This window comes from Herpailurus yagouaroundi, unplaced genomic scaffold (assembly GCF_014898765.1).
Source record: "Herpailurus yagouaroundi ecotype Mexico unplaced genomic scaffold, PumYag 208, whole genome shotgun sequence".
Taxonomy (NCBI): domain Eukaryota; kingdom Metazoa; phylum Chordata; class Mammalia; order Carnivora; family Felidae; genus Herpailurus; species Herpailurus yagouaroundi.
Window position 1 is genome coordinate 11,981,076 of NW_024412439.1, and position 16,223 is coordinate 11,997,298.

Genomic DNA, 16,223 nt, shown 5'->3' on the forward strand with positions numbered 1-16,223 from the left:
GGGGGGGGGATCATTCAGGATGGCGGGGCCTCTGGGAGGAGGAAGATGTTAGGAAATCCCCTCCCGAAGAGCCAGAGGGGGCCTGGCAGACCCCACGTTGGGGGGGTGGGGGGCGGCAGCTGGGGTGCGGGGCTTGCCTGGTAACGGGGCTCCGAAGCCGACAGCCCTCCTGCCCATCTCCTGTTCTGGTGCTCCCACCAAGCTGCAGGCTCAAGGTGCCCTCTCACCCAGCCCGCTGCACCCCTGCACACATTCCCAGGCCCTATCATCTTCTCGTTGACTTCCAGAATAATTTTTCTAGAAGGTGGCTCTGGATTAAATAACTCCACGGATCCCCAGCCGCCACCCCCAACACTGGTTAGCTTGCCATTCCAAGCCTTCGGCACCAGGGTCCCCTCCGGCCTCTTTCAGACCTCCCCACCCCCTCTCCAGCCCCCAGCCCAGCACCTCGCAGCCTGACTTCAGGCAACAAGAACCCATGTGCTTCTCCAGATTTCCTTGCTTCTCACACACCCTCTGCATCTTTGCGCATGCTGATCCCGCCCACGGCGCCCTAACGGGTCTGTCCAGAGCCCAGCAAGGCCTCCTGGGCCTGCGTTTCCCTGCTCACGCTCCGTGTCTCTCCGACCCCAATGTCCTGTGCTCCCCCTCCTGTAGGCTGTCACCTCACTGGACTGTGCCTGCCCCGCCCCAGCCTGGAGCCGTTTCTGAGCCATCGGTGTGTCCCCAGGGCTGACCAGCAGAATTCGTGAGCCCAGTGCACAGTGGGGGTGGGGGGGGGGAGGCACGAATGTGGGGAGCCCCTCATCGCTGCAGGTGCAGACAGGTAGTTAAAGCACACACCCTCGAAGGCAGGGCACCACCAGCGACGGCCCAGCCCCGCGGTGCGGCCAGTTAGAGCCACACTAGGGCAAGGAGGTGGCCTGGGGGAGGCGGGGCTTCCGGAAGACCTGCTGAGAAAGTGCTGGGCGGTCAGCCTGCAGCCCCCCAGAGGCTCTGTCTAGAGCACAGGCGAGCAGGAGAGGCGGGAGTGCGGCCTGGAAGTGAGACATACCAGAGTGGAAATCAGCCGTGGGACGGATCTGACAGTCCCTCGTGGAAGCCGGCCCGGGGCTGCTTGACTCCTCCGGCGATGGTGAACTTACTATCCCCAGACAATGACAGCTGCTGGAGGGGGTGGTGAAAGGCACACCGATGGGCCTTCATGCCAGGCAGGGGTCCGCCCTTCATTCCGCAGACAAGGGAAACCCACTGCCAACCTCACCGCAGGGCCACGTTACCGGGTCCACATCTCAGAAGCATCAGGGTCTGGCTGAATACAGTGAGCTCACTGCGTGATCTGGGCCCTTCCTCCCGCCCCAAATCCCTAGAAAACGGCGCTAAATATTTCTCTGCCAGTTGGTCTTTAGCGGTATCGTAAGGTAAGAAGGGGCGTCCTTCGCAGACCTGAAACCATCAGGCATCTGCGAAAGGTGGACGGCAGAGAGAACCCACGGAGGGGGGCAGGGCCGGCTACCGAGCGCGAGGCCCTCCTAGGGAGGTCTGTGTGACTGCGAAGGTCTAACCAATGTCCGTAAGGCTGCCAGAGCAGAGAGGAGGCCACAACCTCAATCTTGCAAAGGAACGTCTGTGGCCAGAGGACAGGCCAGTGCGGGGGCGGAGAGCGGGCTCCTGGATGGAAAACAGGGGAGCAAAGGAAGCGGTGTAATGGCCTGGGCGTGCGTGGGCCCCCCCCCCCCGGCCCCCCCCCCCCGCCTCCAAACACCCGCTGTGCCAAGCAGAGGCATCTGCCCCGGGTGTGGGAAGGGCTGAATGTTGGAGGCACAGGACAGCCCAGGAAGCTGAAAACACCAAGAAGAATAAGCCAGAAGCTCTGTCACCCTCCCCAATAATTAGATGGCAGCCGTTTGCGAAAACTAGACGCATCACATCACCCAGAGACAGGCTAAGGGGGAAGGGCAGATACAAAGCGGGGTACACGGTCAACTTCACTCAATATTGGAGGAAAACTAAGTGTGGAAAAAAGAGGCCAAACTCAGTGACTGAGGGAGGGGAAATCCAGGAAAATGGATCTGTGGGCCTCTCGCCAGTTACTGGCCTAATAGCCAATGGCTGTCAGAGGTCAGCAAGCACCCGAAGGATCTAAAAGGGTAGTTAAATCACGGATTCACCGAGTCTGGGCCGGGCTCCAAAATTCACACTTCTGACCACTTTTGGAGCGGTCCAGGGACCACTCTTTGAGAACCACATCACCTAGACACAGGCATCAGCTGGGGTCCAGGAGGAACTATGGGAAACAGCCCTCTGCGAAGTTGAAGTAGGAGAAGCCGATCGGGACACCTGTGCAGAGACCGCTTCCCTCCTGTCAGTAAGAATGTGGCCTTGGTGACACTCCCTGTGTTTCTAAAACAAGTTTGTCCCTTAAGCGACAGCTCATAGCCTGTTAGCATAAATTATTCTGAAAGACATGTGTAAACCCCGAGCATAGAAGATTAACAACTGTGGCAAGGACTGAGTGGAATCTCTCCAAGGAGCGCCAAGTTGTTCAACAAATGGAAACCCACCGCAGTAACAGAAAAAGGACAAAACCCACACAAATCATCTCAACAGACGCGGAAAAGGCATTTGGCAAAATCCGACACCTTTTCGTGATAAAAGCATTGATCAAACCCAGAATAGGAGGGAACTTCCCTGACCAGATAAATGACAACTCCAAAAAAGACCCCAAAGACAAAAACAAAACAAAACGCAACCAGCTAACAAAATATTTAATGGCGAAAGACTGAAAACTCTCCTGGAGATCGGGAACAAAATGTCAGCTCTCAGCATGTCTGTTCGGTATTATACTAGAGATTCTAGCCAGGGATGCCAGGCAAGAAAAGGAAATAAAAAGGCATCCAGGTTGGAAAGGAAAAGTACTTGTTGGGAGCTGATATGATCTTGTACGTAGAAAATCCTAATGGGGCACCTGGGGGGCTCAGTCAGTTAAGCGTCCGACTTCAGCTCAGGTCACGATCTCACAACGTGAGTTCGAGCCCCGCGTCGGGCTCTGGGCTGACGGCTCGGAGCCTGGAGCCTGCTTCGGATTGTGGGTCTCCCTCTCTCTCTGCCCCTCCCCTGCTCACACTCTGTCTCCCTCTCTCTCCCTCTCTCTCTCTCAAAAATAAATAAGACATTAAAATTTTTTTTTCAAATAGATAAAATGAAAATGAATTCAAAGTGGATCAAAGACCTAAATGTAGAGCTAAAATTATAAAACTCTTCAGGGAAAACAAAGGGTAAACCTTCATGACTTCACATTAACAGGTGGTTTCTTACATATGGCCTCAAATGCAGAAACAATAAAAGCAAAAATAGACAAATCGGGCTTCATCAGAATTTTAGAACTTGGCACTCCAAAGGGTATTATCAAAAAAAGTGAAAAGACGCCCCAAAGAATGGGAGAAAGTAATGGAAAATCATGTAACTGACAAGAGCCTAGCGTCCACAATATGTAAAGAACACTCACAACTCAACAAGAGACAAACAACCTGATTTTAAAATGGGCAAAGAGGGGCGCCTGGGTGGCGGTTAAGCATCCGACTTCAGCCAGGTCACGATCTCGCCGTCCGTGGGTTCGAGCCCCACGTCGGGCTCTGGGCTGATGGCTCAGAGCCTGGAGCCTGTTTCCGATTCTGTGTCTCCCTCTCTCTCTGCCCCTCCCCCGTTCATGCTCTGTCTCTCTCTGTCCCAAAAATAAATAAACGTTGAAAAAAAAAATTAAAAATAAATAAATAAATAAAATAAAAAAAATAAAATGGGCAAAGCATCTGAATAGACATTTCTCCGAATGATGATGAACAATGACCACCAAGCACACGAACACATGCTCACCACCATCAGTCATTAGGGAAGTATGTCCTCAAAACCCTGTACGTGCTGACAGAACGGGAAAGATATTTGCAAATGACATGGAGGTTAAGGGTTAGCATCCAAAATCTATAAGGAACTTATCAAACTCAACACCCCAAAAACATACTTCTTCGGGTGAAGAAATGGGCAGAAGATGTGAATAGACACTTCTCCAAAGAAGACATCCGGATGGCCAACAGGCACACGAAAGGATGCTCAACGTCGCTCCTCATCAGGGAAATACAAATCAAAACCACACCCCGGTATCACCTCACGCCAGTCAGAGTGGCCAAAATGAACAAATCAGGAGACTATAGATGCTGGAGAGGATGTGGAGAAACGGGAACCCTCTTGCACTGTTGGTGGGAATGCAAACTGGTGCAGCCGCTCTGGAAAACAGTGTGGAGGTTCCTCAGAAAATTAAAAATAGATCTACCCTAAGACCCAGCAATAGCACTGCTAGGAATTTACCCAAGGGATACAGGAGTGCTGATGCATAGGGGCACTTGTACCCCAATGTTCATAGCAGCGCTCTCAACAATAGCCCAATTATGGAAAGAGCCTAAATGTCTATCAACTGATGAATGGATAAAGAAGATGTGGTTTATATACACAATAGAATACTACTTGGCAATAAGAAAGAAGGAAATCATGCCATTTGCAGCAACGTGGATGGAACTGGAGGGCATTACGCTAAGTGAAATAAGTCAGGCAGAGAAAGGTTCCGAATGTTTTCACTCATATGAGTGAAACTTGAGAAACTGAACAGAAGACCATGGGGGAAGGGAAGGGGGAAAGATAGTTTCAGACAGGCAGGGAGGGAGGCAAACCCTAAGAGACTCTTAAATACAGAGAACAAACTGAGGGTTGATGGGGGGAGGGGAAGTGGGGGATGGGCACCGAGGAGGGCACTTGTTGGGACGAGCGCTGGGTGTTGTCCGTAAGCGATGAATCACAGGAATCTGCTCCTGAAGCCAAGACTACCCTGTGCACACTGTACGTTAGCTCATTGGACAATAAATCACATTAAAAAAAAACCAAACCTGTACGTAAACACTTAGAGCACCGTGACTCATAACAGCAAGAAAGTGGAAACAGCCCAAAGGTCCAGCTGACGGATGGATGGACAGTATGTGCAACAGCCATACGGGGGCCTATTACTCAAGCGTGGAATGCAATGAAATTCTGGTTCATGCCACGGCACGTCTGAGCCTCAAAAACGTGATGCCAAGGCAGACCTCAATACCAACGGCCACATACCGTCGGGTTCCATTTCTACGCAATTCCGTGTTTGAGGAGAGGTAAACGGTGGGTGACTGCTGACAGGTTAGGAGGTGTCTTTCCGGGGAGAAGAAAATGTTCTGGAACCACGTAGCTGCTCAACTTTGTGCATCTACAAGATATACAGAGACTGCTGAAGTATACACTTGAAGAGGGTGGATTGTCTGGTATGTGAATTATGTCCCGATTAAAAAAAAAAAAACAAAACAAAACTTGGCAAGACCCGCTTTACTTGGACAACGTCAATGGCAGCTCTGTGCTTCCTGAGATCACTGGAAACACACCAGTTCCTGTTCTGTGCCATAACCTCACTTAGGGATCTTTGGCTAATTAGCCCAAACTCAAGTGTGTGGGGGCCGTTTGCATCCACTTCTAGCCCACCAGGAGACTCCGAACTTAAAAAGCACAGGGAGGAGGGAGGCTGTGAAAAGCACAGAATGAGTCCACGGCACCCATGGACAGTACAGGTTGTATCAGTATCTGGAAAACAACCAAACAAACAAACAAAAAAAACCAACAGAGCGCGTGAAAACGAAGACAGGATTGCTTTAACAACAACAACAAAAAAAACCAAACAAACTCCACAGAAGAGCTGACCAGAGAAATGGCAACAGCAGAAGAGAATCTGGTCTGGCGAGCTACTGATCGTGTTAGAGCCAAGGAAAGTCTCTAGAGCCCAGCAGGGACCAAGAAATAAGAACGGGGCCAGACAAGGTGAGACACGGGTCCAGCATCCGTCTAATGCAAACTTTAGAAGGGGAATCAGAGAGAGAGAGAAACACTTGAGGGGCACCTGGGCGGCTCAGTCGGTTGAGCATCTGACTCTTGATTCCGGCTCCAGTCATGATCTCAGGGTTCGTGGGACCGAGCCCCCACGCTGGGCTCTGCGCTGACAACACAGGGCCTGCTTGGGATTCTCATTCTCTCTCTCTCTCTCTCTGCCCCTTCCCTGTTCATGCTCTGTCTCTCTCAAAATAAACAAACATTGAAAAAAAATTTGAAAAAATAAGTTGTGTGTATATATGTGTATATATACACATAAATATGTATATGTTTGAATATGTTTCCACGAATATTTTATATATCATATACAGACATTGATACATCATATTATGTATCACACGTACACACGCTAAACGTTTTATGTTATATGCACACGCATGCACATACACCGTATATTCACACACATGTACAACAGATACTTACATAATTACACAAAATGTAAATCTATACACGTGTATATGCTGGACCAAATTCACCAACAAAATGCAAACCTGTAACCGAGCTCAAGGTGAAGAAGGGTTAATACACAAGTACCAGAACCAACAAGGGGAATACAACCCAGGGGAGAAAGCAGAGGGGCCCACGGAACGTGGAAGATTCCGTGGCGGATGGAGGCTGCAGGACCAGTGGCTGGAAACCACACCGTCACCCCGACAGCATGGCCCCAGCCCGTGGAAGGCGAGGCGCTAAAGTGAAGTCCCCGTAGGGCAGGGGTCCCTGAGGTCTGCTCCGTCCATGATGGGACTTCAAAGCAAACCCACTCCTTTGGAGGAACAACAAAGGCACCGCCCCCGGACGGTGGGAGGCAGCCTTCTCCTGAAGTGCCCCCGGAGCCTCCCTCCTGAGGCCCTGAGCTCAGCCTCCTCCTGTACAGTCACAGTCACGGAGGCCGGGACCCCGCTCTTCCTTGGCCGTGAGCCCCTCCAAGCACTGTGCCCACACCCCGCCCTGGGGAAGCCCCTGTCGTGGCTGATAACGGTCGGTGAGTGGAAGGATTCCTCTGTCCTGCGGAGGAATCACACCATGAATCCCCAGGGGATGGGGACATGGCTGGTTTCCTCTTCCTCGCCTGCCCTGCCCCCTCCTGCTCGCCCCGGGGGGTGGGGGGGGGCAGGCACTGCCTTAATGCACCTCTCCCCGGTGAGCAGGTGAGTGCCTATGGCTGTTTGCCAGAATGGGACCTGTCCCCGCACCACAACCACCTGTCGCTGAGAGCGCTTAGCCAACCACCGGCTCACTCGGTCCTCCCGACTTGTGTAGAAGCCTCACTCCGCCCACCGTGAACCTGCCCAGCCGTGAAGCCACGTTCAAGCCCAGACCACGCAGAGTGTAGCTTCGGGCCCTGTGTCCCTCTCTCTCCGCTTGCCTCCCTGTGCCTGCCCCTCTCCCTGCCTTTCCTCACCCCTCCCCGGCTCACACTGGGCTGAGTCACGCTCTCTGACTGCCAGCGGGCCGGCCTGGGAGAGGATGGCCAGATGGGTCATGACTAAGATCTGGGTTTGTCTTCACGGCTACAGAGAACCCGTGACCCCTTCTGGGCCCCTCCAGGGCTTGGGGCGAAGGAAAGAGCAGACCAGACAAATGCACGGCTGTGTCAAAGGGGAAGTCGCTTCTGAACTGGCCCGGGGGACCAGACTCGAGCAGTGGCCTGAGGGCCTTTCCTTGAAGCCTCTGGGTTTCCTGAACCTGACCACCTTGCAGAGGCCCCGGACACCGCCCAGCTGGGAACCAGGACACGAGGGATGTGAGCGCGATGCTGCCACCAACTTGGAGGGCCCTGGGCAAGACACCGCTTCCCCAGGCCTTGGGTTCTGCGTCTGTGAAATGAACAGCCACCCCTGGCGTGTCCAGCACCGTGGCACGGGGACAGCACCGAGCCAAGGGGGCGGGGAAGGGGCTCAAGGAAAGTGGCTACAGACAAAGCACCAGCACCAACACGGCCGCTGGAGCAGCACACGTCCGGAGAGGGCGGCCTGGCCCAGACCATGACTGAGGAATGACGGGGCCAGGCCACCAGGAGGAGGGGAGGTGGGTGGAGGGCTGTGTGGGACGAGGGACAGAAAACAGCAGCCCCAGGATAACAGGTGCAGACGTGAGCACCGTGGACCCAGGTGGGTTCTCGATCTGTCTCGTTCCCGAGTGACCTCAATCAAATGCAGCCCCTCTATCGTTTTGACCTTCAGCTAAGCTGCGTCCTCCACTTGTGTCTCCTAGCTTGGGCCCGTAGCTTCACTGCCAGGAACCCTTCCCTGCTCCCCTCTCCCGCCTCCCTCCCACCCCAGGCCCAGCAACCCTCAGCCCAAACCTCACCCCCTTACGTCCTGATTATACCCTGTCACCGTGTCACGGTCGGAGATCTCAGCCACGTCACCTTCACTCCTCCTACCAAACACGCATACACAGTAGGTGCTCAACAAAAAATCTGTTAGTGATGCAAAATGGCCAAACGGGCGGGATGCCTGAAGGGCCAGGCCTGCTCTGTTGATTAAGCTCCTGGTCAAGCCCTCCTCCACGAAAAGTCTCCTGGATGAATCCCCTTTCCCAGGCACTCAGCCCAAGGAAGTTACGATCCCCACGACCGCCCCGCCCGGTGCCTTCTTAAAGGCTCCCAGACTAACCAGCGGACCCCCAGCCCACTCCAAGGAGCCTGGCCCCCGCCACCTGCCCCTCATAACCCATGCCCCCCGTGCTCATCCTAGGGACACAGGAAGTTCTGCCCGAGCATCTTGGAGCTGCTCTGCACAGACAGCCATGTGCAAGCACCCACGAGGGTCCCTGCAGGTCACAGAGCTCAGGGGGCACAGGTAGGGGGAGGGGAGGCGTCTGGAGGGACAGAAGACTTTTTACAGAAGACCCGACTTCTGGCCCTGAGCTGTCCGCACCAGCACTCCCGCAGCACACGCGTGCACACACCCCGGGGCCTCACCCTGGGGCCCCTCCGGTCTCCCCAAGGACCCCATCCGCTCACACACACCCCGGGGGCTCACCCTGGTGCCCCTCCAGTCTCCCCAAGGTCCCCATCTGCTCCGCCAGGTCGTTAGAACTCCACTGGCTCATCCCGATGAGGATGGAATTCTTCCCTTCGGCCATGTCCTCTGTGGGGGAAGCAGAGATGGGCGTGAGCGGACAGGCTGTGTTCAGGTGACCCTAGCCGTTGACGCAGACCTCGACTGCTGGACGTGTCTGTCCTCTGGACAGTACAACACATTCAGGAAGCTTCCGCTGCAAGCAGGCATCGCTGCCGTGCCCCACGGGGCCCCCCAGCTGCGGCTGAAGAAAGTAACCAGGGGACAGCGCTGGGAAAGGGTGCAAACCCACACAAGTTTCCGTTCCTGGCAACAAGGGTGGTGTTTCCTGAAAAGAAGGAAAAGAAAAACCTTGCCACTTGCCAGGAGTTTTTCTTTGGGTAAGTGACTTGACTCCTCTGAGCCTCAGTTTTCCCGTCAGAAAAACGGGACTGGCAAGGTCCACCTCGAAGAGCTGCCACGAGAATTACGGGAGCTAAGGGGGATGACGGTCTCGGAGCACACGAGGTGCCCACAGATAAAGACATTATGGTTTCTCCTCTGCATGAGAGTGGGTTGCCACAGGTATCTGGGGTCTGAATGGGGCAGAAGCAGGTCTGCAGTAACCGGGGCGCAGGATTCTGGCTCCAAACAAGCCTTGAGCTGTACAGAACCACTGACTCTCATCTCAACCTTATGAACCTAATGATACCCCCATCCTCCTCACGCCCCCCCCCCAACCCTGTCTCTATCCGTGCCCTTACCCAACCTGAGCTCAGCGATTACTCTGAAGAAGTCATATTTGGGCCATATTCCCAAACCACACCGAACACAAGCCCCTGGGTCCCACACGACAGCTGCACACACCTGGTGCGGTCCCTCGTCCCAAGGCGGGGCGTTCCCTCAAGAACAAACCCACAGGTGTGCCCTGCCCCCGCTCGCAAAGTGACGGGCCTTCCTGGCAAAGGATGCCGTGCCCTCTCTCATGGGGCAGGTACTAAAGGGTGGTGGCGAAAATCCTCAAGCTCGTGACAACTGAGAATAAAGGGACAGGACCCATTTCACTGCCAAAGATGGAACCAACATGGCGAGCACGGGGAGCTGTCCAGAGTTCTGACCGCTCTGGAGCTCAGCACTTTTCTCCCCCACTCCTGGCTGGGACACCTCGGCCGGCCTCATGGACTCGCCTATTTGATTTATTTAACAACGCTGATGAAATGTTTCCTCTGCACTGGGATGGTCATAATGCCTTACGAATACCAACTCACCCCACTCTCATCACGATACTGAAAAGGTACAACCCTTATCATCGGCATTTTATAGACGAGAGATCTGAAACACGGAGTAGCTCAGTACCTTGCCCAAGGTCACCGGCGAGAGCCGGGACTGAAGCCCAGGTACACTATTTCAAGAGTCCTGCAATCCTGGTGGCCTGCCCTGGACGTCCTGGATCGGCCGCCCAGCCCCCCGCCCGGGATCCGCACCTGCCCAGATGGCTTCCCGAGCCGCAAGTGCTCCATTCTGGCACATGTCTACACCTCTAGGCAGCGCGGTGTTCTGGGCAGGCTCCTGGCTGGACTCCAGTCTCAACTCTGCCCCACGTGAGCCTGGGCCTTTGCACGTGCCCTCAACTCTTCCTGTCTTCTCATCTCTTCCTTGGGAGTAACAGCTCTGGCTCTGGAGCCCTTTCCAACAGGCCATCATGAGGGTGAAGGAGAGTACTGTGAATCTGTAAAGTCTACGGGGGCCAAGGTGCCCACCCCCAGACACCGGCTTCTCTGCTCCCACCCCTAACGGAGAGACAGGGCCAGGCCCAGGAACACGCCTGTGCTCTGCTCCCGGGATGGCTCCATCTCCCAGCGCCCACAGCATCAACAGCCCACTCGTCCCGGGGACAACCAGCCCCACCCCGGCTGTGTGCAACACCAGGGGGCCCGGGCCCCAGAGACTCACCTGGGGCCACACGTTGGCCAGTCACTGGCCCAACCTCTGCCCCTGGCGGCCTGCACCTGTGTCTGCTACCTCCCTTCCAGGCGGAGGCTGTCTGCCCACAGGAAAAGCCCAGAGATGTGCCCCCTGCTCTCCAGGAGACCGGTCACGGTCTGTAAAATCAGTGCTTTATCCTGTTCCCTTCGCTGGGAGGTACCAGGGACTGGGGCACGCAGCCGGGTCTCCACAAGACCGAGGGCAGCTCTCCGCCCGGCCTCGCACCAGGAGGGGAGCAGGGTGTCCACCGGGCATGGGGACAGCAGAGCAGGGGACACGGGAGATGAGGCGGCAGGCGGAAACCTCCAACGTCCCGCCTGGGGAGGGCTCCGCTGGGCCCCTGGTTGGGCTCGGCTGCGACCTCGGGGACCAGGCCGCTTGTGCGGGTCCACGGCAACGAGCCGGCTCTTGTCTAGATGTTGGGAGAGGGGACCGAGAGAACAAGCGGAGGGAAGGGGCCTGGGCCTCAGCAGCGGGTGCCTCCTGCTCACTCACTCACCCCTCCGTGTTCCCTTATGCTAGAGGGGGGCAAATCCTTCACTTTGAACAGCGACGCTGAGCAGAACAGTGATCAACAAACCACTCGTATTCACAAGTACAACTTGAGGCAGGCGTCTGGGTGGTTTAGTGGGTTAAGCGTCCGACTTCAGCTCAGGTCATGATCTCACAGTTTGTGGGTTCAGGCCCCGCGTCGGGCTCTGTGCTGACAGCTCGGAGCCTGGAGCCTGCTAAGGATTCTGTGTCTCCCTCTCTCTCTGCTCCTCCCCAGCTCACGCTCTCTCTCTCTCTCTCTCTCAAATAAACATCAAAACTAATAATAAAACAAATGCAAATACAACTTGGTAGGTACTGACAAACGGACACACCCCTGACCATCTCCCAAGTTTCACCCCCTCCCTCCCCCTGCCCCCTCTCCCCTTCTCCCCTCCAGTTTCTGCTTTTCGCTGTCTGCCGGAGTCTGCTCCCTTGCCTTACTTACAGCTCACCTGTCTCCCACCCCCACCGCTGACCGGTGGCTACGGAAGCACGGGGACAGCGCCCATCTGCCACACCCCCGCTGTGAGAGGCAGCATCCCCGAGGAGCAGAGATACTCACAGGTGAGTGGATTCCAGCCCCTGCTCGGCCTGACCTCGAGTAACCTTGGGTGACCCTGAGCAAGCCGCCCAACGCTCCGGCCTCAGTTTCCCAGCCCGGAGACGGTGGTGGTGGTGCCGAACTCCAAGACCTTGCGGGCCCCTCTGGGCCCCCCTGAGTCTTCCCTTGCTCTGCACCCCAGCCCTGGCAGACTGGGCTGTGGCCCCCAGATATCCTCTGACAGGAGGGAGGCACCTCTCCTGGGTCTGGGGACCTGGACCCCAACACCCACCCCGCGGCGCTCACCAGCCACGCGAGGCCCTGGGCCTGCCGCCGTGGCCCACGGAGCCGGCATTCTGCCCAGGGTGTCAGGGACCCAGACGGTCTCCTGCCCGAGTCCGGGACACTCACCGCCCGGACCTGGGGGCTGCGGACTGCCTGTTGGGCCTCGCCCAGCCCAGGGGACAGAGAAGGACAGCTTCACCTCTGACTGCCTGAGCCACGGAGACTCCAACGGCCTTGTCTCGGGGACAGCACAGAGCACACGGGGTGGGGAGGGCAACCGGGAGGAAGGGGGCCTCCGCAGCCTGTGGGGTGCAGGGCGGGGGCAGGACGTGCCCACAGCTGCTCAGGGGGCAAGCCGGTGAGCAGGCCCGCCCCCAGTGCCTCCTGCTGCCAGCCGTCCCGTCATCGGGGAAGCCGGCCCCGAGGAACTGCAAAATATTTTAAATAAAAGCGTTCTAAGCATCAAAATATCGACGTCACTGCTGTCATATTGTGCGCTAGTTGCTATGGAGAAGCAGTCCCGGCAGCCGCTCTGGCCAGACACCCCTGGGAGACAGCACACGGGTCCCACATGGGCCGAGTGTCGGTTGGCTTGGGGTCTGCCCAGCTGTGCCCTGTGCCTCCCTGAAAGGCGCCTGAACTGGGCACTCCCCACTTTCGGAGGCACAGAGCTGACCCGGATACTAGGGCCCAGAGAAGGGCAATGGCGTGGCTGAGACCATGAGGCCACGTCCCCGGTGTCCTGCTGCGGGCCCAGATGTCTTTCCAGCACACGGTCTGTTCCTGCTTCGAGACCCCATCTCGCTAGGCATTTTACAGCTGGCTGTCCCGGGAGTGCGTCAGCCCCCCAGATACGGTGACTTCCCCGGTGGGGCCAAGCCGGCCAGGTGAGGACCGGGGCCCCTGGGTGGGGGAGGCAGCCAGGCGAGCGTGACCGTGGGGACCTTCTGTCCGCTGCCCTCTGGCGCCCACACCTGCCCTGCGTGCGCGCTCTCGCCCAGAGCCGGAAACGCGCACCCGCTTTGGCGCGCCCGTCCCCACTCCCTGCTTCCTGTTCTTCGTCCCCTTGACCACGCCCCTGCTGTCCGCCGGCCCCCTTGTACCCACTGGACCGGCCACCCACCAACCCCCCCCCCCCCGTGCCCCCTGGAATGCCCCCTTACGCCCGCGGGACGTGCCGCCCACCGGCCTCCCTCGTACCTGTTGGAGACGCCCCCCCCTTACTCGCAGGACATGCCCCCCTCTTACCCGCTGGACGCACCCCTCTCGCGCCCCCTGGACATGCCCCCTTCGTGCCTGCTGGACGCGCCCCTCTCGCGCCCCCTGAACATGCCCCCTTCGTGCCTGCTGGACATGCCATCTTCGTGCCTGGACATGCCCCCCTCACGCCCCCTGGACGTGCCGTCTTTGTGCCCACTGGACGTGCCCCCCTCGCACACGCTGGAGGTGCCCCCCTTGCACCCTCTGGATATGCTGCCCGCTGACCCCCTTGTGCCCTCTGGACATGCCCCCCTCACGCTCCCCTGGACGTGCCCCCCTCGTGCCTGCTGGACATGCCGTCTTCGCGCCCGCTGGATGTGCCCCCATCCCGCCTTCTGACACGCCGCCCGCCAGTCCCCTCGTGCCCCCAGGACGTGTCCCCCTCGTGCCCGCTGGATGTGCCACCCTCGCACCTGCTGGACGTGCCCCCCTGGTCCCCACGGGAGGTCGCCAACAGTCCTGCTCACTGCCCCGCATCCCCTCTGCGACTGATCCTATGTGCCTGGCACAGGGTCTCAGGCAGGCAGCCAGCCTCTCCTCTGCCCCTCGTGCCAGGCCCCTGACCCCTGGTGCACGGGCCCCTGGGTCCCTGGAAGGGCCACCGTCCTGCTTCAGTGCCATCACACCGGCCGCCTCCTCCGTCAGAAGGCTCCTTCCCCTCGTGACTACGGAGAGGGCGCTACCAACCCCACTAAGTTAGGGACCCGCGTCCACTCCCTGCTAACACCTGCTGACTTACGCAGGGGCATCACCCCCTTGGGAGGGTGACTTCCTCCGTGTCACTGCTGGGTTTTGCCTCTCCCGCTAAACCACCAGCATCAGGAGGGCAGCACCCACGCCCAGAGGCCTCTACAGCTCAGCCCCTGAGGTGGACCAAGGACACAACCAGTGCCCCTGCCTCGGGGAGTCAGAATCGGGCACACGTGAAGTGCGGGGCACAGCGTCCAAGAGGGAGAGATGCTAACCCCACAAAGATCCCCTTCGTGAGGCTTCTAGAAAGTTCACCCAGCCAGTGGCGGGAAGATGGAGTTCACTCACCTCTGGCATCAAAGAATTCATCGTCCGAGCTCTCCACTGAGTCGCTGAGGACGTTTCGAAGGTGCCAGGGGGCACCGCCGCCCGGGGGAGGGCCACCTGTGGAAGAGAACATACCTGTTAGCCAGTCCTGAGACCCAGTCCCAGCTGAGCGGTAAAGCTGCACGAATGCCACCCCCCCCCCGGGCCCGGGGGCCGCACCCCCCCCCCCCCCCCCCCCCCCCCCCCCGCGGGGGCTCAGCCCACCGCCCCCCCCCCCCCCGCCGCGGTCCAGACAGTGCTCCACGTGTGCCAGAACGCACGGCGCAACGTGCAGGGTGAGCGCTGGACCTCGCGCTCACACACCGGCGGGAAGGGGCCCTGGTCACGGTGGCCGCTCAGAGGCACCACCGCCTTACAACGTCACCCTCTGCCAACGGGACGTCAAGGTCGGCGGAACAGGGGAGAAGGGCCCAGAAAATCACGCCGGTCGCGTGCACTTCCTCGCGCAGGGCAACGTGCTCCAGCGTGCGTCTCTGTCCGGGGCCGGTCAGGTGGCCCAGCCCGGGGAGGGCAGGAGGGTACGGGAGCGGGGCAGCCGATACCCGGGCAGCATGTCCCGGCCAGGACCTCGGCCTCTGTCGCAGACGCACGGCCTGAGCCCCAGCCCCGCACCGTCCCAGCCGCTTGCAACCTGCATGGCCGTCCTTCCACACCACAGCCTCAGTTTCCCCACCTCTAAAGAAGCGACCACCATCAGTCCAGAGCTCAAAGGATGAGAAGAGATGTACAGTCAGAGTCTGCATCTCAGACCTAGTAATTACGATGACTAACGTCCACAGAAGCCAGGGGCGGGGAGGGGGGCCGAGGGGTCCCCGGGATGGTCAGGGGAAGGGCGCACCCGGACCCGGAACACCCCCCGCCCCACCTCCACAGGCACCTGGGTCCTCACCGTGGACCAGCGGGTGCCCAGCACATCCTCCCCCTCCCCCCCCCTCCCCCGTCCCCCAGGCACACGAAACCCTGGGCATTGCCCAGGGGATTGAGATCTAACTGCCGAAACTGAAACCAGAAAAGCGTCAGGACAAAACTGACCCGGTAATTTTCCTGAGGAAGCAGTCAGGAGTGCACGGTTAACCCTCGCGTTCTGGCAGCTCCGGGGCCTGGGAAGAAATCCCAGAGCCCGGGCGCAGGGACGGGGCGTGCGCGCACACACGCCCATAAAGGGACTTCTGCGCGGCGGCCGCAAGGACGCAGTCGCTCCTGGTGTGTGCGCGGGGAAGGCTGCCCGCTGGGTGTGGCTGGGAGAGGAGGGGGAGGCAGGTGGGTCCCGGGACGGCGTGTGCCGTGGGCCCCACGCCCCGAAAAACGCTCCCGCGTCTGAGGAGGATGCGCGCGGCGTGTTGGTCAAGAGCTCAGGTCGGGGGAGGAAGGGGCCAGGGGTCAAGCCGTGAGATGACAGAGGGCCCCCCCACCCTCCGTGCCTCAGATAGCAGGGTGGGGGTGGGAGCCTGTCGGAAAAGTCAAGCAAATTCAACACAGGGCCGCCTGTCGGAAAACTCAGGCAAATTCAACACAGCGCCGCCTGTCGGAAAACTCAGGCAAATTCAACACAGCGCCGCCTGTCGGAAAACTCAGGCAAA

The 16,223-nt window shown here is 58.3% G+C and overlaps 1 protein-coding gene across 1 annotated transcript in view; it reads right to left on the reverse strand.

The window, feature by feature from the left end:
• The window catches only part of PITPNM3 (PITPNM family member 3), a 60,248-nt gene extending 44,862 nt beyond the window's left edge, over window positions 1-15,386 (reverse strand). The window contains exons 1-3 of the mRNA XM_040452951.1: window positions 15,008-15,386; window positions 14,605-14,700; window positions 8,943-9,050 (exon numbers count right to left, since the gene is read on the reverse strand). Of these exons, the coding sequence (XP_040308885.1) occupies window positions 8,943-9,050; window positions 14,605-14,700; window positions 15,008-15,386 (583 nt within the window). The remainder of the gene's footprint in view (window positions 1-8,942; window positions 9,051-14,604; window positions 14,701-15,007) is intronic.
• Window positions 15,387-16,223: the final 837 nt, after the last annotated feature.